This window comes from Frankliniella occidentalis, unplaced genomic scaffold, assembly GCF_000697945.3.
Source record: "Frankliniella occidentalis isolate FOCC.00 unplaced genomic scaffold, Focc_3.1 Scaffold4, whole genome shotgun sequence".
Taxonomy (NCBI): domain Eukaryota; kingdom Metazoa; phylum Arthropoda; class Insecta; order Thysanoptera; family Thripidae; genus Frankliniella; species Frankliniella occidentalis.
The window spans coordinates 3,287,980-3,311,644 of NW_026267134.1; the positions used below are offsets into that span (position 1 = coordinate 3,287,980).

At 47.9% G+C, this 23,665-nt stretch overlaps 5 protein-coding genes across 21 annotated transcripts in view; 2 read left to right on the plus strand and 3 right to left on the minus strand.

The window, feature by feature from the left end:
- Positions 1 to 7,246, minus strand: part of LOC113204157 (long-chain fatty acid transport protein 4) — an 18,884-nt gene extending 11,638 nt beyond the window's left edge. The window contains exon 1 of one of the 3 annotated variants that reach the window (XM_052268459.1): positions 7,069 to 7,246. The gene's annotated coding sequence lies outside the window, so the exon portion shown is untranslated. Of the gene's footprint in view, positions 1 to 2,113; positions 2,280 to 4,367; positions 4,544 to 7,068 lie in introns of those variants that run through there. The other 2 variants (XM_026419197.2, XM_026419198.2) reach the window with 2 other exon arrangements.
- LOC113204160 (sulfide:quinone oxidoreductase, mitochondrial) lies at positions 5,006 to 10,656 on the plus strand. 9 transcript variants are annotated; one of them, XM_026419205.2, is made up of 9 exons: positions 5,006 to 5,370; positions 5,765 to 5,884; positions 5,957 to 6,062; positions 8,854 to 9,078; positions 9,165 to 9,365; positions 9,457 to 9,663; positions 9,767 to 9,953; positions 10,042 to 10,288; positions 10,372 to 10,656. In XM_026419205.2, exons 2-9 carry the CDS (start codon positions 5,781 to 5,783, stop codon positions 10,424 to 10,426), a joined length of 1,332 nt encoding a protein of 443 aa, XP_026274990.1. In that variant the 5' UTR covers positions 5,006 to 5,370; positions 5,765 to 5,780; the 3' UTR covers positions 10,427 to 10,656. The 9 variants fall into 9 exon arrangements, with proteins under 9 accessions (XP_026274990.1, XP_052124474.1, XP_026274989.1 ...); XM_052268514.1 differs by lacking the exon at positions 5,957 to 6,062 and adding an exon at positions 8,658 to 8,763 and having other exon boundaries at positions 5,010 to 5,370; XM_026419204.2 differs by having other exon boundaries at positions 5,011 to 5,243.
- Positions 10,657 to 10,663: 7 nt separating this feature from the next.
- Positions 10,664 to 19,636, minus strand: LOC113204155 (5-oxoprolinase). Of its 7 annotated transcripts, none has more exons than XM_052268448.1 (21): positions 19,616 to 19,636; positions 16,349 to 16,566; positions 16,070 to 16,261; positions 15,745 to 15,989; positions 15,503 to 15,665; positions 15,321 to 15,406; positions 15,017 to 15,230; positions 14,668 to 14,928; positions 14,466 to 14,594; positions 14,174 to 14,375; positions 13,734 to 14,095; positions 13,364 to 13,641; positions 13,131 to 13,278; positions 12,934 to 13,046; positions 12,570 to 12,843; positions 12,241 to 12,485; positions 12,056 to 12,167; positions 11,755 to 11,979; positions 11,419 to 11,662; positions 11,218 to 11,315; positions 10,664 to 11,142 (listed from the first exon to the last, which is right to left on the minus strand). In XM_052268448.1, exons 2-21 carry the CDS (start codon positions 16,514 to 16,516, stop codon positions 11,002 to 11,004), a joined length of 3,900 nt encoding a protein of 1,299 aa, XP_052124408.1. In that variant the 5' UTR covers positions 16,517 to 16,566; positions 19,616 to 19,636; the 3' UTR covers positions 10,664 to 11,001. The 7 variants fall into 7 exon arrangements, with proteins under 7 accessions (XP_052124408.1, XP_026274979.1, XP_026274977.1 ...); XM_026419194.2 differs by lacking the exon at positions 19,616 to 19,636 and adding an exon at positions 18,985 to 19,152; XM_026419192.2 differs by lacking the exon at positions 19,616 to 19,636 and adding an exon at positions 18,955 to 19,152.
- Positions 19,637 to 20,561: 925 nt separating this feature from the next.
- Positions 20,562 to 21,841, minus strand: LOC113204161 (uncharacterized). Its single transcript, XM_026419206.2, has 5 exons — positions 21,577 to 21,841; positions 21,411 to 21,489; positions 21,203 to 21,336; positions 21,063 to 21,127; positions 20,562 to 20,946 (listed from the first exon to the last, which is right to left on the minus strand). The coding sequence occupies exons 1-5, from the start codon at positions 21,748 to 21,750 to the stop codon at positions 20,742 to 20,744; spliced, it is 657 nt and encodes a 218-aa protein (XP_026274991.1). The 5' UTR covers positions 21,751 to 21,841; the 3' UTR covers positions 20,562 to 20,741.
- LOC113204162 (cytochrome c oxidase subunit 4 isoform 1, mitochondrial-like) lies at positions 21,824 to 23,485 on the plus strand. The gene is made up of 4 exons (XM_026419207.2): positions 21,824 to 21,957; positions 22,571 to 22,788; positions 22,873 to 23,065; positions 23,170 to 23,485. Exons 2-4 carry the CDS (start codon positions 22,576 to 22,578, stop codon positions 23,307 to 23,309), a joined length of 546 nt encoding a protein of 181 aa, XP_026274992.1. The 5' UTR covers positions 21,824 to 21,957; positions 22,571 to 22,575; the 3' UTR covers positions 23,310 to 23,485.
- The last annotated feature ends 180 nt before the right edge of the window (positions 23,486 to 23,665 follow it).

The window sequence follows — 23,665 nt, forward strand, 5'->3', positions numbered from 1 at the left end:
GAGTGTGACCGCGCGACCTTTGTGTAAATGAATGCCACACGACGTGTAAATGTAGTGCCCCGCCAACACGGTGCACAGTAGCAGTATTTGGTGCATACGTACGAGTAAGCAGAACGCAAAATAAAAACGTGTGTGTCGCCGCTCCTTATTAGACCGTTTCGGCCGGCTTTGCGCGTTTGCGAAGATCGAGAAGAAATTGGAGCGGTATGCATTACTCGGGCGCCCTTCCCCAGCTGAGCGGGACGAGGCCGGCGAGGCCGCGGGCCCCGTGGACTATCGGCCGCCCCTCCACGCCTCACCATGGGTTATCTCGAGAGTACCACCCGGGCGCGGGCGCGGGGCCGCACGGCCCGGCCCGATACGGCCCAGGGGACGATAGGGTACGATAGACGTTCCATCAGCCCCTGTACATTCAATCGTCACGGACGCCCCAGCCCAGCAGCCAGCGCCTCTATCCACGACGACGGTGCAAGGCGGCCAGACTCATCCCCGGGAGGGTAGCACGGGCGGGCGGGCGCTCATACGGGGTGGCCGAGCATGGCCCGAGTAAAAGTCGAAACCTATTGGATTATTTCCCTCTTGGGGGCGACCTTGTCGGGGAAAAGCACTTGCCTCCCGGCCCACACCGGCGCCATCATATTCCCCGTGACTCACCCCCCCCCCTTTTGGCTTTTCACCTATTTCCATTTTCCCGCCCAGGCCGCCCCGCTTTCCTCGTCCCACAGTTGCCGATTCTCCTCCCGCTCAGGTGGTTACCCAACGCGTGGCGCGTGGGAAACTTTGGGGTAGAGGGGAGGGGGGAGGGGTGAAGAAACGCACGACGCGCGAGTCAGTCGCCGTTTGAAGCCGCCGTCGAGCGGGGCGCCCCCTTCCGCCCTCCTCCTGGCGCAACCGCAACCACCCCGGCTGAAGCTAAAGCCTCGGTGCGACACCCCAGACCAAGTACTCCTCTAACGCTGACCCCAGCTTACCCCTCCCCCGCGCCGGCCGCACAATCACCTGGCCAGCCCGGAAGTGTCACGGGACGCCCTACCCCCAACCCCCTTCCACCGCCCCGCCCCGCCCCGCAACGCACCCCCCGCAGAGCCCTCCCATACTCGACACGCCCTGCTGGCCCCGCCCCAACCCGATCGATACTCTGCAAACAAACCCGTTCACCTCGGCGCGTTGTCGCTGCCCGTCCTTTACAGGCAGAGACAATTAATCGAGACACATCGATTGATCGATCGCCACCCAATAACGCCACAAGTGTCCCCCCTGGGGCGCGGCGGCGGCGTCCTCGTAGTAATAGTAATGTCTTTCTGCGGTGTGGCGCGCGGCCGCGGACGTGAGGGCCGGTGAAGAGGGTCGCCGCGAGGGCGTTCCCCCCTCAGCGCAGCCCCTAAAGTCCACATCCGCGCCCCACCATGGTGCACGGGTGCACGGGCACCCGGCCTGAACTACCCTACCCCACGCCCCGCCCCACCTTGCTCCAGCCCTGTCCACCCGGAGCTCCCCCTCGGCCGCACCCCTCGAGCGGTGCCTACCGCCACCAGCAACGGCCGGCCACCCCTGCGCCGCCCCGCCCCACCCCACCCCCTCCCACTGCAGCGACCGCGTAAAGGTTAGGTCGCACCGGGCGGGGCGGGGCCGAGCAGCAGGCGCCAGATCGAGGACAACCGAATGCAACGGCCGTCCATATTTATGGCTATGGCTCGCGAGGGTGCATTGTGAATCAGCCCCCTGCCGCCCCCCCCCCCCAACCCCCGCTTGTTATCGTCACGGCACGAAATGAACACCCGAAGTTTGGCATGCGGCGGCGGCGCCAGGCGCGCATCCCATGGCGACACATATCTCCTTTGATTTCCGCTCCCCTTTAACTAATTGAGATAAAGACGAGGAGCCACTCACTGAGCGCGGTTGGGAGGACCATACCGCTCTGCTGCCGGCGTGCTCTCGCCGGCTCGGGCCGTTATGAAAACGCGTGACGAACGCGTGACGCTACGGCGCCGAGTAGTACAACGGCTCGTCACACGTTCAAAGGGAAGCGCCATAGGGGAGCGGGGGCGCCGTCGAGAGGCGCGAGGCTGTGACGAACGCCTATCCGCCGGCAGTAGGCAGGAGCTGTGCTCACCGTGACGTCTTCGCGGAGACCACCGTCGTTGTGTGTTGTGTGCAGTATGCGGGCTAGCGCGGGCGAATGGTGAATATGTAAAGGGCCCGCTCGGGTCCGCCTCCGCTCCGCACTTCGAGCCGCCCCCCTCCTCGAGCTAGAGTGTCCTGCTGTCAAGTCCCGGTAAACACGCGCGGTGCTCTCGAGTCGAGCACCGCGAGGTGACTCCGCACCGTTGTTGCAGCCGGTCGCTTTATCGTCCACGAGGACCGCGGGTCGGGGTCCATCGAGAGCACGGCACCGCGGCAACACCTTGTGCTCTATGCTCGAGGGGGTGACACCGCATTCAGGGGGCGATACGACAACTATCTCACCGGACGGGGCGAAGAGAGATTCGACCGACGGACTCTCTCAAGCCGATACAGATGCCATAGCAGCGATACCGTGATGGTTTCCGTTGTGTTCCATAGTTCCCTGTAATCCCACTATCAGTTCGCGCGCGAAAACACGAAAAACACACCCACACAAAAAAAAGAGAATCAGGTGGCTGAGATAGGATTGGCAGGACATGAGTTGACTGGCAAATACAAGGGTGATTGCGAGCGACGGAAAAACGCGTGCTTAAGGATATGACATGTGATCGGTCACCAGTAGCGTAGTGTGTGTGGCGCTACATCCGGATCTTACTTCAACATTCTCGCGCCGCAAGCAAGACCTCCGTTATGACCTGCTTCGCGCCACCTCCTCACAGCAGGTCTCATGGTAATCCGGTCCGCGACATAGCGCCTAACCTAGCCTAGTCTAGACTGGTCTGCCGAAATCCCAATCCCGCTCGCCTTTTAAAGTCCAGCTCGCAGTTGGGCTATACTGCACGCCCCGCCCCATCAATGCATAATGCATGTGCATTCAATTACACTTCCCTCTCCCTTTCTCCGCCTACCCTTGCCCGGTTGTTCCTCGGCCCCTTGCCACCATCCCTTTTCCGTTTCCAGACCCGCGAGCAATAACTTTCTTTCCATATTACGCACGTCTTCTGCGAACTCTTTTTGTCTCCGACCGACCACGATCTAGACGAAAATAATAACCCTGACCCACAAATTATGGGTTCGGTATACCACCGCAGACAGATGGAAAAGGCGCGAGTCATCACACCCGCCTCGGACGCAGTTTTGCCGCCCGGGCTGCGCGCGTCCGCGCGCAGCATTTCCCAGAGTCCGCGTTTTTTGGGGTTTGGTGTTTCGTGTCCCGAGGGATGGCAAGGCTGAGTAGCTGAGCAGTTCTTGCTTCACAACTTGCGCCTGCTGGGCTGGTCTTCCCTCGCGCCTCGGCGGCGGGGCAGCAGCGCCGCCGCAACCGACTCCCCCTCCAGGCGGCAAGGCCAGCTGACTTGGGGGGGTACTTGGAGGTGCAGTCGCTCCCGCGGACGGTCAAGCGCACACGCACGCATGCAGCGTTATATAGCGTGCCCCAAAACTGACGTCAGCGCTGCACATGGGAATCGCCAGCCTGGCCACCATCGCAGCTGGACAGAGTCCGCTCCGAGTAAGCTCTGTACTTGGACGGTTGGGCTTGAGTATGGGCTTTGCTGGGCGGCACCGTCAGCTGATCACCTTTCCGTGCCGAGGCACGCGGCATTCTTTTTTTCGTTATCCGTGCGAGACATTTGGCGGTGCAAAGTCCCCTCTCCCTCTCGACTTTACCTGACCGCAGACTGTCAAGGCCCCTCGGAGCCCAATGAGTACAGAGCAGTAAAGAAAATGTAACATGCCTGCCTGTGTCGGTCAGTAATTCTTCATTCTTTTGGACATCCCCTTCCGGGGGAAGTCCTTGACACTGCACCCCCCCCCCCTTTCTTTTCTTTCCCATCCCTCCGAGGTCCGCTCCTGCGCCCCACGTGCCGGGGTACGCCGACGTATCGGATACCCGTCCGTAGTGACTCGCTCGCGGAGCGGCCCCCGGCCGCACCGTGAGCCCGGCCCGATCAGAAAGTCAGAAAGTACGTCAGCGCCCGGGTCCGCCGCGTCGGAAAGGGGGGAACAAGGGCGCGGGACGACTCCGCCGCACATAGGTCATATTCGCTGCGCCCAAGCCGCTCGCCGCCGCGCTTCAGATTCGCGAGAATCGCCCCACAGTCAGCTGCTCCCTCTCGCACTGCGTGCAGCGCCAGTTAGGCAAACAGGCCCGCCTGCGCCGGGGCCGGGTTCGGCCGGCGGGCAGCGCCTCGCTCTCGCTCGGATGGCAAACTAGACACTATCCCACTATCCAAACAACTCACCTTCGCCCTTCTCTCTCTCTCTTTCTCTCCTCGGTGACGACGACGACAGAGCCTCACGCGGCCGAGTCAAAACACACACGCACACGCGCGCGTTGTGGGGGGGCTTGGGGGGTAGGGCGGCCACCACCTCCTTGCTGGGCTCCGGTCGCGTCGGCAGCCGGTCGCAGACTGACGGGTTGGGTTGGGGCGCGGCGCGGGGCGGCGTGGCGCGGCGCGCGGTGGTCTGGCGTGGCGGCAGTGGCGTAGCAGGAGGGGGCGGGCGGGACGGCCGGGGCCGGGGCGCCACGCCGCTGCCGGCCGCGATAGGAGGGCTCGGCTCACGGCACGGCCCGAGTCCGCCAAGACCGGCTCGGCAGGAGTAGAGTCCTAAGGCAGGAGGGGGTCGGGGGGAAGGACCTGTACCTGTAAGCAGCGAGGAGGACCTGGTGAAGCCCCCCCCCCCCTTCTGCCCTGCTGGCAACGCGATGGAACAGGTTTCAGATGGAAGCTGTCTGCTCTGCTGGCTCTCGGGTTCCTTCGGGTGAGGAGGGTATTTCTAGACTCAATAGTGTTTACTGTGAGCTGTTCCGATGAACGAGTGGACAGTAAATGCACGGGAGTGAGGAATGACATGATGTGCCTCCATGGACTGAGCAGCGTTCGTAGCGCACGCCACACGCCTCCCGGTGTGCAGGCAGCCGAGCTCGCGCGGCGGCAGGGGTTGTGGCCTACCCACCAGGCGCTCGGGCCGCACCGATACGACGCGGCGTGTGTGCATGTGTGTGTGGGCCACTCGATGGTCGTGACAGGAGGAGTCAGCGGCGGGGGGCTTAGCCGAATGTAGTGGAGTGGAGAGTTCGAGCGTTTTCGGACCGGATAGCACACGCGAGAAGTCAGGTGAGCAGAGACTACAGGCCAGATCTGGGCTCTGGGTGTGTCGCAACAAGCTGTCATCGCGGATTTCCCGTCCGAATTAGTGTTCTGCCAGCGCGTCCAGGTTATGTTTATGCCTTTGAGTCTACTTGTAAGTTTTCTCTTGCTACTTAATTTTGTAGATATTCTGTTTTTCCATTTAAAAAATACTGCTTATCATGAATGGTTCATGAGTTAAAGGGCATAATGATTGTCTCATCTAGGTGTACTTTGTACTTGTGTGCTTAGATCTAAACTTAACTTTTGGGGTATAAAAATTTAAAAAATTGTGAGCCAGTTCACCCTTTCTTGGCCCATGACAACTCACAAGTGACTTTAATCTGGCCTGATCAAAACTGATAAAGCATAGGCCTAAGCCGAGAAACAGTCTGACCTTGATTAAGCTTAGCTTGGATTTTATCAAGTGAAGACGCAGCAAACAAGTAAAACTCATATACTTAGAACATATTACCCTAACTCTATAATTTTTTCAAATTTCCCCCCAGATTTGAAGATACTACTATGATTCGTATAACACAAAGTAGAGCTGTGCCTCAGCTGGTGGCTCTGCAGAAAAGTCTATTTAATTGTCGACATAAAAGCCATGGAGCAACAGAAAATCACAGGTGTGTATGCATGTTCACCAGAGACATTGCATTGTTCATACCATAAATATTTTAAATACTTTTTTCCCCTAGCTGTAAATTATTAATTGTTGGCGGAGGTTCTGCTGGCTGCTCCATTGCAGCTAAATTTGCGTCCAAGCTTGGAAGAGGGAAAGTGGTTATTCTCGAGCCATCTGATGTAAGATTTCTAACTAATATAATTCACGCCTGCTGGGCTGGTCTTCCCTCGCGCCTCGGCGGCGGGGCAGCAGCGCCGCCGCAACCGACTCCCCCTCCAGGCGGCAAGGCCAGCTGACTTGGGGGGGTACTTGGAGGTGCAGTCGCTCCCGCGGACGGTCAAGCGCACACGCACGCATGCAGCGTTATATAGCGTGCCCCAAAACTGACGTCAGCGCTGCACATGGGAATCGCCAGCCTGGCCACCATCGCAGCTGGACAGAGTCCGCTCCGAGTAAGCTCTGTACTTGGACGGTTGGGCTTGAGTATGGGCTTTGCTGGGCGGCACCGTCAGCTGATCACCTTTCCGTGCCGAGGCACGCGGCATTCTTTTTTTCGTTATCCGTGCGAGACATTTGGCGGTGCAAAGTCCCCTCTCCCTCTCGACTTTACCTGACCGCAGACTGTCAAGGCCCCTCGGAGCCCAATGAGTACAGAGCAGTAAAGAAAATGTAACATGCCTGCCTGTGTCGGTCAGTAATTCTTCATTCTTTTGGACATCCCCTTCCGGGGGAAGTCCTTGACACTGCCCCCCCCCCCCCTTTCTTTTCTTTCCCATCCCTCCGAGGTCCGCTCCTGCGCCCCACGTGCCGGGGTACGCCGACGTATCGGATACCCGTCCGTAGTGACTCGCTCGCGGAGCGGCCCCCGGCCGCACCGTGAGCCCGGCCCGATCAGAAAGTCAGAAAGTACGTCAGCGCCCGGGTCCGCCGCGTCGGAAAGGGGGGAACAAGGGCGCGGGACGACTCCGCCGCACATAGGTCATATTCGCTGCGCCCAAGCCGCTCGCCGCCGCGCTTCAGATTCGCGAGAATCGCCCCACAGTCAGCTGCTCCCTCTCGCACTGCGTGCAGCGCCAGTTAGGCAAACAGGCCCGCCTGCGCCGGGGCCGGGTTCGGCCGGCGGGCAGCGCCTCGCTCTCGCTCGGATGGCAAACTAGACACTATCCCACTATCCAAACAACTCACCTTCGCCCTTCTCTCTCTCTCTTTCTCTCCTCGGTGACGACGACGACAGAGCCTCACGCGGCCGAGTCAAAACACACACGCACACGCGCGCGTTGTGGGGGGGCTTGGGGGGTAGGGCGGCCACCACCTCCTTGCTGGGCTCCGGTCGCGTCGGCAGCCGGTCGCAGACTGACGGGTTGGGTTGGGGCGCGGCGCGGGGCGGCGTGGCGCGGCGCGCGGTGGTCTGGCGTGGCGGCAGTGGCGTAGCAGGAGGGGGCGGGCGGGACGGCCGGGGCCGGGGCGCCACGCCGCTGCCGGCCGCGATAGGAGGGCTCGGCTCACGGCACGGCCCGAGTCCGCCAAGACCGGCTCGGCAGGAGTAGAGTCCTAAGGCAGGAGGGGGTCGGGGGGAAGGACCTGTACCTGTAAGCAGCGAGGAGGACCTGGTGAAGCCCCCCCCCCCCTTCTGCCCTGCTGGCAACGCGATGGAACAGGTTTCAGATGGAAGCTGTCTGCTCTGCTGGCTCTCGGGTTCCTTCGGGTGAGGAGGGTATTTCTAGACTCAATAGTGTTTACTGTGAGCTGTTCCGATGAACGAGTGGACAGTAAATGCACGGGAGTGAGGAATGACATGATGTGCCTCCATGGTCTGAGCAGCGTTCGTAGCGCACGCCACACGCCTCCCGGTGTGCAGGCAGCCGAGCTCGCGCGGCGGCAGGGGTTGTGGCCTACCCACCAGGCGCTCGGGCCGCACCGATACGACGCGGCGTGTGTGCATGTGTGTGTGGGCCACTCGATGGTCGTGACAGGAGGAGTCAGCGGCGGGGGGCTTAGCCGAATGTAGTGGAGTGGAGAGTTCGAGCGTTTTCGGACCGGATAGCACACGCGAGAAGTCAGGTGAGCAGAGACTACAGGCCAGATCTGGGCTCTGGGTGTGTCGCAACAAGCTGTCATCGCGGATTTCCCGTCCGAATTAGTGTTCTGCCAGCGCGTCCAGGTTATGTTTATGCCTTTGAGTCTACTTGTAAGTTTTCTCTTGCTACTTAATTTTGTAGATATTCTGTTTTTCCATTTAAAAAATACTGCTTATCATGAATGGTTCATGAGTTAAAGGGCATAATGATTGTCTCATCTAGGTGTACTTTGTACTTGTGTGCTTAGATCTAAACTTAACTTTTGGGGTATAAAAATTTAAAAAATTGTGAGCCAGTTCACCCTTTCTTGGCCCATGACAACTCACAAGTGACTTTAATCTGGCCTGATCAAAACTGATAAAGCATAGGCCTAAGCCGAGAAACAGTCTGACCTTGATTAAGCTTAGCTTGGATTTTATCAAGTGAAGACGCAGCAAACAAGTAAAACTCATATACTTAGAACATATTACCCTAACTCTATAATTTTTTCAAATTTCCCCCCAGATTTGAAGATACTACTATGATTCGTATAACACAAAGTAGAGCTGTGCCTCAGCTGGTGGCTCTGCAGAAAAGTCTATTTAATTGTCGACATAAAAGCCATGGAGCAACAGAAAATCACAGGTGTGTATGCATGTTCACCAGAGACATTGCATTGTTCATACCATAAATATTTTAAATACTTTTTTCCCCTAGCTGTAAATTATTAATTGTTGGCGGAGGTTCTGCTGGCTGCTCCATTGCAGCTAAATTTGCGTCCAAGCTTGGAAGAGGGAAAGTGGTTATTCTCGAGCCATCTGATGTAAGATTTCTAACTAATATAATTCACTAAATTGTAAAATCAATATTAAATTTCTCATAGTAATTTTTTTATTATTATTTTTTTATTTAGGTTCATTATTACCAACCTCTCTTTACTCTTGTTGGGGGTGGTGTCTCTTCAGTCGAAAGGACTGTACGCCCTATGGGATCTGTTCTTCCAAAAGATGCAACATGGGTAAAAGATGAGGCAGTGTCATTTACCCCTGAGGAAAATCTTGTAAAAACTAAAAATGGCTCTTGCATTAAATATGATATGCTGGTTTTGGCATTAGGCCTGCAACTAAATTTTAATAAGGTAACCAAACTACAATATTTAAATAGATAGATGTAGTATTTGTTGCTAAGGTTCCATCTTAGCATTATCATATTACTTATTTCAAGGTTGAAGGGCTACTTGAGGCTTTGGAAACTCCTAAAAGTGGTGTTGTGTCAAACTATTCACCGAAGTATTGCTCAAATACTTTTCAAGAACTTCAAGCATTTTCAAAGGGAAATGCAGTTTTTACGTGTCCAAGCACACCCATCAAGTGTGGTGGAGCACCTCAGAAAGCAGCATATCTTTCAGAGCATTATATGAGAAAGGTAAAACAGTTCTATAATCATTGAACTCAGAGAACTACAAATTTAGTTATGTTTGTCAGATTTTATTTGAATATTTTGATTATATTTTCAGACAGGAAAAAGAAAAGATGCCAACATCATTTACAGAACTGGTGCAGGGGTATATTTCCCCAGTCCACACTATGAAAAAGTGCTCTACAAAGTAGCTGCAAGCCGTGGAATTGATGTCGCAATAAAGGAAGATTTAATCAAAGTTAATCCTAAGCAAAAAACTGCTATTTTTGAAAATGTTGATTCAAAGAAACAGACAACAATTGAGGTAAGTTGAAGTAAACCATTACTAAATTATAAATTTGCCAAATTACGCACACTTACATGCTATGTGAAAAAATGAAATAAGCCCATCTGTCTCTACTTTTCAGTATTCATTCTTGCATGCGACTCCTCCTCAAGGACCTCCTTCAGTGCTTGCTAAATGCAAGGATCTGACTGATTCAGCAGGGTGGGTCAACGTGAATAAGGAGACACTACAACATGTCAAATATAGCAATGTTTTCAGTCTTGGAGACTGTTCCAATCTTCCAACTTCAAAGACTGGAGCTGCAGTGGGTATGGATATTCTCATTTTTTTTACTCAACATTTCAATATTTTATTTTTTATCAATGCAATAGTAATTCCAACACCTCTCCCCTCTAGCTGGCCAGTTAGGAATTTTGTCAAAAAATTTGTTGAGTGCTCTGGAGGGAAAGCCACTTCAAGCTAAGTACAGTGGGTATACATCATGTCCACTAGTGACTGGGTACGGCTCTCTCATTTTAGCTGAATTTGACTATGACAAGAACCCAGTAGAAACTCTACCATTCGATCAGAGAAAAGAATCAAGAATAAACTATGAACTTAAAAAACATGTCATGCCTGCTATATACTGGACTCTGATGCTCAGGTAAGCTGTTGAAATTATCTTATGATTTCCTTATAAAAGAACCCAGAACATTTCAAAGCATGATATTTCTATAAATTTTGCAGAGGTTTCTGGGATGGCCCAGGCAAATTGCGGTCTATTAGTAACCCATTGGGCTAAGTGGAACTAAAAGTGGAACATCATTTGTGTATGTAATGTATATAATAAATAAGAGAATAATCACTACCCTTGTAGCACTAAATCTTCTAAGAACATTCTCAAAACGTTTTTAGGTTCCCTGAACGTTCATTGAACATTCTTAGAACAATTTGTGCTACCAGGGAAGGTATTGAAAAAATGAAAATCTCAGGCTGTGAAGTAATAAATATGAATATTGGTTAAATGATAAATTAGAGACCCAGTTATTTCAAACTTTATTATATGAACTATAGTAATGCTATTACAGCTGATAAAGGTGAAATCTGTATGAATTATTTTTTATGATAATGTATGAAGAATGGCAATTTAACGTGGGAATTAATACTCATTAAAAGAAAACATGACCAAAATGGTATAAACTTTCAATAATAAAATATAAGGGACCTCTATCATATTAAGGCAGACTATTACATTATCACACATAAAATTAAAAAACAAACCGACACCTCAGAAATGGAAATCTGCAGGTTCAACTCAGGTACTTTTTTTTATCTCTCCAAATTCTACTCAGCATTCAATTTTGTGTATAGTGAAAATTAAACCGATAGCTGAGCTTGTTGGTACTCAAAAACACTTCCACGCTCAATATGCTTGCTAGATTGCTGAATCAGAGGAATTCCTACCTCATCTGGTGGCCCATATCCTCCTCCACCAGGGGCATTCAACTGGAAGACATCCTGAAAAATTGAAAGGCAAATTTAAAACTGATGCTAGTACTATTAGAAGTTCCACTGATTGACTCGTCTACTTACACCTGGTTCGACATTTATAGCAGTTTTTGATCCCAAATAAATTACGCGACCATCAGCTTTCAACATTAAATTTAACCCCTTCTTGCCATCTTCACCACCTGAAAATAAGATATTCAAAATATTTTTATAATACCAATATTCATTCATAATACCAATATTTTTTTTTCATAAAACTAGTGAAAATAAAAGATTTAAACTAACCATGTAAACCATACGGTGCAAAAACTCGTCTATCTGTGAGAATTGAAAGAGTCATATTTCTTCTGAAAAGAAGTTCACGCAAAATTCCATCACCCCCTTTGAACTTCCCAGATCCTCCAGAATTTGGACGCAGTTCAAATTTACGCAGGATAACTGGATATCGCTGTTCAAGAATTTCAGGGTCTGTGATGCGAGTGTTGGTCATATGGGTATGAACACCACTCCTACCATTCCATCCAGGGCCCTAAAGAATATATTTAGAATAAAATACAAAAGTTTGATAACATTTAAAGTTACAATCCCCATAAAGAGGGATATTGGTAGAAATGAACTTACTGCGCCAGCTCCTCCTCCAATTGTCTCATAATAACCATAACCCTCCTCACCAAAGGTAACATTATTCATACATCCTTGTGATGCAGCACAGACATCAAATGCCCTTAAAACAACATCAACTATGCGTTGTGAGGTAAGAACATTACCACCAACCACAGCAGCTGTTTCAGATGGATCAAGTATTGATCCTTTGGGAATGTGGAGCTTGATGGGAGCAAGACATCCCTGCAATAAAGAATAAAATACTACATTTTCTGAAAGTTTGTGAATATTCAAAACCAAAAGTTATCTGTAAATTTACCTGGTTTAAAGGTACGTCATGACCAACCATGCAACGTAGACAATATATGAGGGCAGAGAGGGTTATTGCTCGAGGAGCATTACAATTCCCCCATACCTCAAATCCAGAACCACTACAGTTCAAAAATGAATGAGTTAAGTGATAGACATATGATTAAAAGAAGTTAATACTGTGAAAAAACTCACCTAAAGTCACAAAATGCTGAGCCTTGATCTACGTCAATATCCACTGTTAATTTTATAGGCGAGCCATCATCCATATAGTCCACTGCAGAAAGCTGAGTCTTTCCTGTCATTTCCAAAGAACGTTTACCAATCTCTCGAAGCATATTTCTCACAGCAAGCTCTGCATTGCTTTGAATATGTGCCATGTATGCTTGTACTACATTTAGTCCATATTGATCAATCAGTTCGTTAACTAAAATAGAACCCTACAAAATAGAACAATTTAGAGATAAATAAATATATATTTGATTTTTCCTTTTATGAATCAAAAGTTTGAAACAGATACAAACCCTCTGATTTGCAGCAATCTGAGCTCTAAGATCAGATAGATTATCTTGGAGGTTCCTTGTTCCAGAACTGCCAGGTACTGTTCCTGGGGCCATTAGCCTCTCTATGAGACGCTGCTCTCTAAATTCACCATATCGAACTAAAAGAAAACTCTTGAAGGTGGCCCCTTCCTCAACAAGTGACTTAGAATGTGGTGGCATTGAGCCAGGAGTAATACCTCCAATATCAGCATGGTGACCACGTGATGCAACAAAGAATATTGGTCGAGGAACACCCCTAAAACAAATTGATACAAGGTAAGTCTTCTAGCACAGAATGCCAGGTATTGATGATCATTGTAATTTCTAATAATTGACTGTAACATACTTCCGGAACACAGGAGTGATGACAGTAAAGTCAGGCAGATGAGAACCTCCGGCAGATGGATGATTAGATAGAATCACATCTCCATCATGGATATCATCACCTCTGCGTCTTAGCTGTCAAGGAAAATATTAGGGTTGGTATTAACCACAATTATAATGAGAAATGTGTTCAAAAAATCAACATATAAAATATTTCACCTGGTACTGGATTGTTTCCTGCATTGCACCCAGGTGAACAGGGATATGAGGGGCATTAGAAACTAAACCTCCATCTGGTCCAAAGAGAGCACATGAAAAATCTAAGCGCTCTTTAATATTAGTAGAAATAGCTGTTCTCTGAAGCACCCTGGAAAAGATAAATAGATAGATAAATACATAAAAAATCTATAAGTGATTAGCTTCCTAAAGTAAGGTCATCCAGCCCAACATACCTCCCCATTTGCTCTGCAATACTCATGAAGCGGTGAGAAAAAATACTCAATTGTATAGAGTCCAGTTCTGGACCAATTTTATTCACCTTGCCTGAACCAATGGTAATTTCTATATTACCAGACACTGTTATCTTAGCAATACAATCTGGTTCAACAAGAATGGTACTCAATTGGTCCATTATGATTGCAGGCCCCTTAATTTCCTGTCCGGCTTTCAGCTTATCCAAATGGTACACTTTCGTTAAAACAAACCCACCATGGAAAAAGACTTGAACTTCCTGGAGGAGAAAAAACAAACATAGCAATTTGAATAGAATAGTCGATTACAGTTTCAAAGATTTTTCAGAGAAACAAGAAATTTAATGCACACCTTCTCAGGTTTAGGAGTAGTTTTGGATGATTCTATTGGGGTTTCTTTCGCTGGAAACGATTTTCCTACCCCTCTTACCCTAATATCGTCTACAACAACATCTCTCTCAGTAAGCACAAAACCAAATTCCATTTGATACCTGTCAATGAATGTTTTGAGGAAATCCCCATTAGTGCATAGTGAGCTTTTATCTGAGGAAACAGCTGAGGGTCCACACATAAGGGCACAATCAGTTCCTTTATAACGTAGGTGGAGGTAAGGTTCTGTTTCAATGTTATCACTTGTAAATCCCTGCTTTTTCAGCTCTTCCTCACAGCTTTTACTTAAGGCAAAAAGCCTGGCGTCAATTGTAGAAAAGTTTTCTGAAAAAAAAAAATTCAATTACTTGATTAGATTAGATCATTATAACATAGATGGTGGCGTATAAGTTAAATACACACCAGGACAATACTTCATAGAACTGGGTTCTTGTGCTTCATGGACAACATCAGCCAATGCCATACCATAAGCAGACAGAATTCCAGCATACTTGTGAACTCGAACTTTAGTCATTCCTAAAGATCGAGCAATGGCACAAGCATGTTGGCCACCAGCACCACCAAAGCAAGCTAAAATATGCCTACTTGTGTCATATCCTTTAGCCTTCAAGAGACAATAAAACAGAAAACACAGTTAATTATTAGTACAAGCTGATATTCTTCAAAAGATAAAACTAAAGTATATTTTAAGTACCTGTGTTACAGCACGAATTGGGCGACACATGGCTTCATTGGCAACATTAATAAAGCCCATAGCAACGTCCATCATGGACATTTGCTTTTTGCTGGAACCTTCTGTACTCTTTGCCAAGAATTCATTTACCTGAAACCATACAAGCCAGTAATAAGGATACATTCATTTAAACTCTTTATTAATTTTAAAACAGTCAAACTACCTCAGCACTGATGGCTTCAAAAGCTGACACAGTTGCCTCTCTGTCAAGAGGTTGATCTTCTGTGGGACCAAAAATCTTTGGGAAGTATTCTGGCAACAGCCTTCCCAGACAAAGGTTGGCATCAGTAACAGTAAGAGGTCCTCCTTTGCGGTAGCAAACAGGGCCTGGGTGAGCCCCTGCTGATTCTGGTCCAACCACAAAAAGGCCAGAACGGAAAAAGAGCATAGAACCTCCGCCAGCAGCCACTGTGTTTACATCTAGCTGAATAAACATTTCAAGATTAAGATTGGGAAGGGTAAGCAGTACAGGGTTAGAAATATTTTTCAAAAGTATTTAAAGCACTTCTTACTTGAGGTGCTTGAATAGTAATACCAGCAGTAGTTGCCTCAAAAACATGCTCATACTGTCCTGCATATCTGCTAACATCAGTCGATGTACCACCCATATCAAAACCAATCACAGGTTGTTTTTCATCAGAGTCATCATCAAGATGGTAAGATGTAATACCATATCCAACCACTCCACCAGCTGGCCCTGACAAAATTGCTCTAGACCCAATAAACCTAATAATAAAAGAAATAAGAACAATTTTAAAAACTATTACAATTAATTTAATTTGTTTTAAAGCTATTTAATGAGTTATTTTTGCTTACATATCCATAGGAGTAAGACCTCCATCACTTTGCATGAAGAGTACATTGACACCCTTCAAGTTGTCTTTAAAACCAGCCACAAAACCCTAAAATATTTTTTTTCATTTGAAAAGAAGAAAGACTGTTCAATGAAATTGATCTACAGATTACAGGTGATACAGGTGGACCTGGGCCCAACATACCTGGACATATTTCTTGATATGAGGAGTTAGGTAAGCATCAGCACAAGCAGTGTAACCACGTGACACAATTCGCACCATAGGCATAACTTGATGTGAAAGAGACACATGACTAAAACCTAATTCACTGGCTAGCTTCCCAATAGCAAGTTCATGGTCTTTATGCCTGTAGAAACAACACATTGTTAATACCAAAGTAAGAATTAGATCAGAACCGAGAGGCTGAGGAAGAATATATTTCTTACATATAGGAATGCATAAGTACAACAGCTAAACTGGATATTCCTTTTTTGAGTAGAGCCAGTAATTTTGGTTTGAGCGTTTTAAGATCTGGTTCTTTAGACACCAACAATTTGTCTCCAGTTGTACCAGCTATTCGTGCCCAGCTGCGAGATTCTTCTCCAAGTTGACAACGATCTTCTTGAGCTGGTACAACTCTTGCGTCAACCTCCACTACTTCTGAATAAAGAACTTCTGGGACAGTAATAGACTACAAGGAGGATGAAAAGAATTTCTATAAGTAAAAGCAACAGATGTGTTGGTATCAATCAATGACAAAAATTTACTCACAAGATCAAATATTTTGGGGCGAGCTTGACTGCCAATATACAAGACGTCTTTGAAACCTTTTGTTATTACGAGGGCCATGCGTTCTCCCTTGCGTTCTAGGAGAGCATTTGTAGCAACGGTAGTTCCCATGCGGATCCAGTCAATGTGACTTCCATCAACAGGTTCATTAGGAGGCATCTTTTTGCCAAGTTCCTAAGAAAATAGCACTATAAGCAGCTGTCAACAAATAAATGACTTCTAGCAAAATTAATATAGGAACAAGGTTTAGAAATCACTTACCTCTTCTAGAATTCGACGAATGCCTTCCCTCGGGGCATCCTGATAATTTGATGGGTCCACAGATAATAACTTCATGACTCTTATTTTTCCCCCAGGACATCTTGCATAAATATCGGTGAAGGTACCTCCACGGTCAATAGCAAACTGAAAACCCCCATTGCGACTCATTTCAGCAGATCAAAAGAGTGTGGGACCACCTGTCAGATACTCTTGGACACCTGTAATAAAAGACACCAGGTGATAAAGATAAGAACTATTGTAATCAGAAGGGAAGTATTATGGAGCTGGCATTAGCTTAACCTTGACTTAGCAATGCAACCAGATAGAAACATAGGTATTAACAAAAAATCCATGGGTAAACTATGCCTCAATACATTTTCTAAGAATATAACGACAGAAAACAAAACCTAAATTGTGTTTTTAACCGGCTCAAAAACAAAAACAGCTGGAGGGGAGAGAAGTACGCAGCAGACGAAACGAGCAGACAAGTTGACAGTTTTTCCAACCTAACATTCTCAGCGTATTAAATCATTTAGCGATACTGTGCTGAGAAAAACGTGCTAGAAAGCCGAAATGCTAGAATTTAGACAAATGTTTCTGATCAAAAATAACAGTGCGACATCGAAAGAACTGATAACTGTACGACCTCAAACTACGCGGTAAGCATCTACGTTTCGAGGGTTGGTTAACATGTATTGCGCGTGGCGCGCCAAACCGGCAGCGGCAAGATCAAAGACAGTCTCTCGAAGACATGTCTCAGCTCAGAGCCGCCTCAGCGCTGCGGTTCACGGTTTATTTCGAGACGTCTGCCGGGTCGGGGCGCAATGACAGAGCACGGCGAGCAGCACGAGATAGAGCGCGCGTGACGTATTCCTGGAGGGCAATGACTCTGACTGGGGGTGTGTTGGTCGGGCCGGGAGTGGGGAGTGGGGGTGGTTCGGCAGGCCCGGCCCACAGTCAGTCAAGCAAGTGACTGCGGCGAAATACACATATCCACATTTTCTGGCGCCAAAAATCGTTTGCAAAACGAAAATTTTCTAAGATTGGGTATCAACGGGCTGAGAGCAACCTTGTTAACAGAGGTAACCCTCGTTCGGTGCCGTCAAGTTTCCACAATATACAAAGCAGAAGCAGCCTGCTCGTTTATGAGCTTAAGCTCAATTGAATTCCCATCGCGTCACATTTAGAGAATTTGGGAGGAGTTCCCGGCAACGACCGCGGCGACACATTATTTCCGACCAAGAAAAGCAGCCTGACCTATGCACTCCGTGTACCAGATCGGGCGGGGCGAGCGCGGTGAGGAGCGGGAGGGGGAGGAGATACGGACCCGATTAGACCCAGGAAGGGACTGGGATGACGATGATGATGATGGGTGCCGATGATGGCGCCTCGCGCACTGGTGCCGCCGAGGGAGGGAAAGACCACCGGACGCGGCGGTGCGGGGGCGGCGGCCGGGCGGGAGCAAGGTGCCTTCACCTTCAGGTGCTGAGCTAAGTGCGCACTGCGCAGCCGGGAAACACGTTTGATACAGAGGGGACCATGTCTGGGGCTGCTCGCTCGAGCGCAGCAAATAAAGTAATCGTCCCCCAGATAGTCGCGTGTCGCCGCGTCGAGCCGCGTCTCGCGCGTGACGTCAATCGAGCCAGATCTGGCCGGCGCTCCCGGTTCTCAGAACCAGTATCAGGTCATAAGTCTTGATATGTTACGCGACGTATAAGTGAAGATTAAGTCCGGTTCAGAGAAACTAAATAAAAAGCACGAAGCACGGTTAAAAGCGTGTAGCGATACTTTCGCCACATGCTAATGGCGAGCGAACCCTGTAGTACTGTAAAGTTACGAGGAACCTTCACCCTTCACTATGCTACGGTGCATGTCACACTGTTTAAAGCTTATGGCGAATTTCACGGTAAGCTACAGTGAATTACAGTGATATTTGCCGTATCTTACAGTGAAAATTGACCTAAGCTATGCTGCTGCATGGTTCACTGTAGCTCACGGTGAAATTCACCGTAAGCTTTTAACAGTGCACTGCAACTTCCAATGCTGCAGGGTTCACTGTAGTTTACGGTGAAATTCAACGTAGGCTTCTACAGGGTGGGTGATCCGCGCCGTGTTTTTTTCTGCTTATATTGTACCGTATTGCGGACGGATTGCATACTCGCACGGGGCCGAAAGGCGCCATGGCGAGCGACGATAGGCAAGCCCGCCCGCCCGCATGAATCCGGTACAGCACAAGCAGAAATAAACCACGGCGCAGATCACCTACCCTGTATTAGTGAGCGAGAAATTCAAATCGGAGAGAAGGTCAGGAAAAGTCACGAAAAGGCTGCTTCGGGTGGTAAACAAACGGTGCAGTGTCGGCACCGCAGAGGAGCTGGTGCAGCGGCGGCAACGCGGGCGGCAAGCGCTCACGCGAAAAAGCCCCTGCAGGATAGGCAACCCCCCAGCCGCATCGCACGCATGTTCCCCTGTTGCCTACTTTACGGCGTTCACCAACACCAAACCCCCCGCTACTATTTTGTTTCGTTATCCGTCGGGAACATGCCACGGGGTGCAACGCGCCTCGTTTCGAATAAAAGCAACATTTAAAGAACCAAATGAAATACACAAACACACCTCTTCTTAGCGTCCTCTACCTCGGGGTTCCTTATTTCCCTACGGAGCAGCCCAACACGGCGAAGGCGGAGAGCCGCTGCGGGGGACAAGAGCACGGCTGGGTCACTTCCCCGGCGCGAGCGTGGGCCTCGAAGCTCTGGACACAACTAACACACATGTCTTAAGTCGCCCCCACTACATTCGTGAGGCTGTCGGGAGTCGGTGGCGGGGCGAGGGGAGCACATCTCCCCCCACTCGTGGCTCTCCTCATGCCGCAGCACGGACCACAGGAGGGCCCAGGGAGAGACCCAGTTTGCTCGCTCCCAACAAGCCTCGCTGAGGCAAGGTACGGCAGATAAGGCGACTTGACACAGGACACTGTTGCAGTGCGCCGTTTACACACGGCTACGTGCAAAACGTGAGGCCGGGTGTTGCCGAACGGGAAGGGAAGTCATGTGGCACTGAATAATGGCGCCGGATATCCAACCACCGTATGGTTACTTCAGAGAACACTATAGTGAGTTTAAGTAACCGTGCCATGATTAGTACAGCACAGCTTTCCATTTTTCTGGGTATATTATAGGCAACAGTGCACCCATGCATGCATAAAGGGCCGGAGTAATGAACACACACACACACACACACACGACTAGATAACGACGCTTCGTTTACCTAGTATAGTTCATAATAGGTTGACGAGGCTTTTTAGACGAGGAAAGAGACCTCGCCCATCCCTTCTGCTCTCCGTCCCGCAGGAAGGCAGGACCCGTTTTGACATGCCCTTGTAGGAGCATTTATTTGTCCTCTCCTGCTCACGAGAGTAGTGCTGCCGATGATGCCGGTGGTGGCCCTGGTCCAGGAGAGCTCCAGCCTCACCCCCCCCCCCTCTCTCTCTCTCACTCACTCACTCATTCCCTCTGGGCCGGACAGGGGCATCACCCGCTTCACCAAACACCCCTGCGACAAGAAGAAAAAGACGGCCGGGCCGCCGGAATAAAAACTGTTGGAAAAACAGTGATAAGAGCGCCGCCTGCTGCGGGCGGGGCGGGTCCGATCATCAGTAATATAGGGAAGATAAGGCCCGGAGCGAGGCGATGTAGGATATTGACGTTTGAGAGTGAAATGAATCGGCCGCGCAGCGCAAACCAATAAAGATTTGGCGGCGGTAGGGAGCTCGCGCACGCGAGGGACCCACCGGGGCTTGTAGTGGGCCGGCTCGCGAGGTGCCGCTGTGCAAAACGTACACGTAACACACCTAAAACAAATTGAAACGCGCAGTCGAAAAGTGTGGCATTGCGCATGTGCCATGTAAGTCGCCTCACACCTACACTCACACTGTAGGAGGGAGGTAGTTTGCGGGTGGCCATCTAGTGCTGGGGTCTTCCCTCCCTGTCCACGACAACGTCGTGGCTCTGACAGTAATAATCTATAAACAGCGATAAATAGAGGGTCGCGACAACGCAGGCCGGCTGTCACATCGTGTCAAGATCAAGGTTTCAATCTGGGGCTGGCCTCGCGGTGGGGACTATCTCGCGACATCGGCAGGCACCGGCACCTCCAACAAAAGCAGAGTCTGTTTGGGCAAGAACCATGGTCAGGGTACTGACTTTGGCAGGCATTTTGTACAGACTTGAACATTTATTTCAGACTTCAAAGACCCAAAGATATTATAATTAAGACCCTTAAATAATAAAATTCATGATTCCCGGTCTTAAAAATATTGTCTTGTGTAAATAAATAAAAAACTTAACCTTCAGAATTCATAGTAAGCAATAAAATTAGAATGATAGTGAAAATATTAATCATCCGCATCACCTTCATCAGTCTTCTCTTGAAGTGTTGCATTCAAATATGAAGTGGCAGGGGCTATGTCACCACCCTTGTTTTTCACAATTAATTTATGCTTCCGAATTTTTATGTAGCCTCGAGGTATTTCTTTTGGAAGTTTACATATTGTTTGGAGAAAAATATCTATCTCTTTTCCTTTCATGCCCAAAGCCATACTGTAAGAGGAAAAAATACATCAAGTCAGCAAGAACATAAGCATTTTTAAATCATTTGAGTAAATTAGTATGTTTGAGGCAGAAACTTAGAACAAAATTTAAGTACACAAGCTTACCAGCAGAAATCTTTGAACAGCTGGGAGTTTGATGCAGGATTTGAAAGTAATTGTGCTATCATCAGCTGAAAAAAGAGGATAGCTAATTAATCAACAGATACTGCGAGTATACTTTTAAAGGCCGTGAATTTCTTTAGTACCTTATTAGTGATTGCACTGTTATTGTCACCGACGTCTAGGTAGCACTGATATAAGCGGCTAACAGATATCCAATCATGTCTTAACAGTGCTCGTCTGATTTCCTGGACAAGGCTTGGGCTAGATGCAAAGATACCTACAATCAAGGCCAAGGATTAATTTGATGTATACGTCATAAAGCAATATTAAGAGAAAATTGTGAAGACATACGTCTCGCAGATCTGTCATTCTTAAAGCAATATATATCTTCTGTCTCGAGAGGGGCATTTAACAGAGCCATAGCTTTATTCTGAACACAATAAAACACAGGGCTAGAGAGGATTCAACGAGAAACTGTAAAACACAATCGTCAAAATGAAATAAATAGGAAACTAACCCAATGTTTTCGCTCAACACGCTGCTCTGCTATTTCTTCCTTTTTCTCCTGAAATAAACGCGAAGCGCCGTGTCTTTTCTTAACAGAACCATATGGTTTCTTATTGACTGGCGTAATCGATGTATTTGTTGTATCATTACTTGAATTTGAAATATTTGATTCATTCAATTCCATGGTCACACACTTTTGAGCGGTTATGTTATGTTTATGTCATTTTCTGACACCTACATTTCTCTTCTCACGTCAGGTGAATTATAGGCAGGCGGTGAACAGCTGAGGACAAGAACGTTTTATTTTCACAGAGGGCGTTCGACCTTCTCATCAAAGTGCCTCGCTTCGTCGTAGTGTTCGTACTCATCTAAGGTCCTGAAAAATACTTACGTGAGTTTAATTGGCAGTAATGTGTTTAGCAGATTTCATGTATCAACTCATGTCATACCAGTTTTACTTTCTCATGTTTCCTTTACACCTGTTAATCTTTCCAAAGAGGGTCTATCGTCCACTTTGAGGTCGACATCACAGTTTTAGAATCAAGGTAGCAAGGGCACAAAATTCATATTTTTAGTTGATTATGTGTTCGTTCACAACAAGTTCTTTAGTATAGTACCATGAATTGTCAGTGTCTTTCAGCTAAATGACACTTACATGATTCATGTTGCACTTTACTGACACTTGATATGGTTTATCCACCACCCATAAAATATCTCGTAACTTCTTCACACGTAAGAGCGAAAGCGCCAATCTTTATAAATAATTCACATCTGTTGAGAGTAGAAAATGACACGTATGACTATATCTTTACGTAAAATTGCTATTTTACATGTATGGTTTTTGGGTGATTTGTACTAGAACGACCTAACCTCATTTCTCTGGAAGGTGCCACTTCCCTTCCCTCTGCTACCAACTTATGTCATGTGATCATTCTGAAACATTCGCAAATTACGAAAGGTTCTGTAAATTTTCTAATAATACTGTTTTTAATTATCTTTTACAGACAAAATGGCACTTAAATTAAGGACCAAGTTGCCACAATTGGCACAAACGATGGCTCGTCAGATGTCATCCCATGACATCTTCTATCACGACCAGAGAGAGCTGTGTGGCAACAGGGAGATTGTTGGACATGGAAAGAGTGGCAAATACACTTATTACGATGGCCATGATTTGCCATTCCCAGCTATCCGTTTCCGCCCGGATGATGCTGCCAGCAAGGTTTGCCGCCTTTCCATCATTTTCCAGTTCCATCAATTTAATTTATTGCAGCATTACTCTGACAATGTATTGTCTTTTTTGCAGGCACTCCGTGAGAAGGAAAAGGGAGACTGGAAGAACTTGACTCTTGAAGAGAAGAAAACCCTTTACCGACACAGCTTTTGCCAGACTTTCGTTGAGATGGATGCCCCCGATCCAGAGTGGAAGGCTGTTCTTGGGTACACTCTTATTGGTGTTGCTGTTGCTTGGGGAATGTATCTGACAACTGCTTCTATCAGTGAGTTTTTAATCTAATATTAGCATCTACGTGGATACCTTCATCCCCTCAAATTAAATTTTGTGATCAATTAATTCATAATCCGATCCTTATATTTTTTCCAGTGCCTGAGCATCCTTACCGCGAATTCTTTGATGCTCATGAGACAAGAGTAGCATCTGAGCAGAGGAAGCTTGACCGTGGAACTTACAAGGATAAGGACTTCACTGGTTGGGATTATGAGAATCGTAAATGGAAGGAATGAATTGTGTAGCAATTTTAGACAAATTGTAATTAAATGTCTTTTAAATCAATCATTGTGAAGGCTATGCCTCAAGCTTAGTTCTGACAATTTGTTTGCAAGACAGCTTGAAAAAGTGCTTTTAAAGTTTCCATTCTGTAAATATGTCTTTCAAGCAATAAACCGGGTAACAATTTGAAGTGTTTTTGAATATCTTGGGTCCAGTTCTCAATCCAACCTTAGTTAGCTTAGTGCAGCACAATGATTTCAATGTGCTGCACTATCAAATGTTACTTATGGGCATGTAAATGATTAAACTGACATTTCAGTTCCAATTGGGGATTGCAGCTTCTCTGCTTAGTGAGTTGACTATTGTAAGA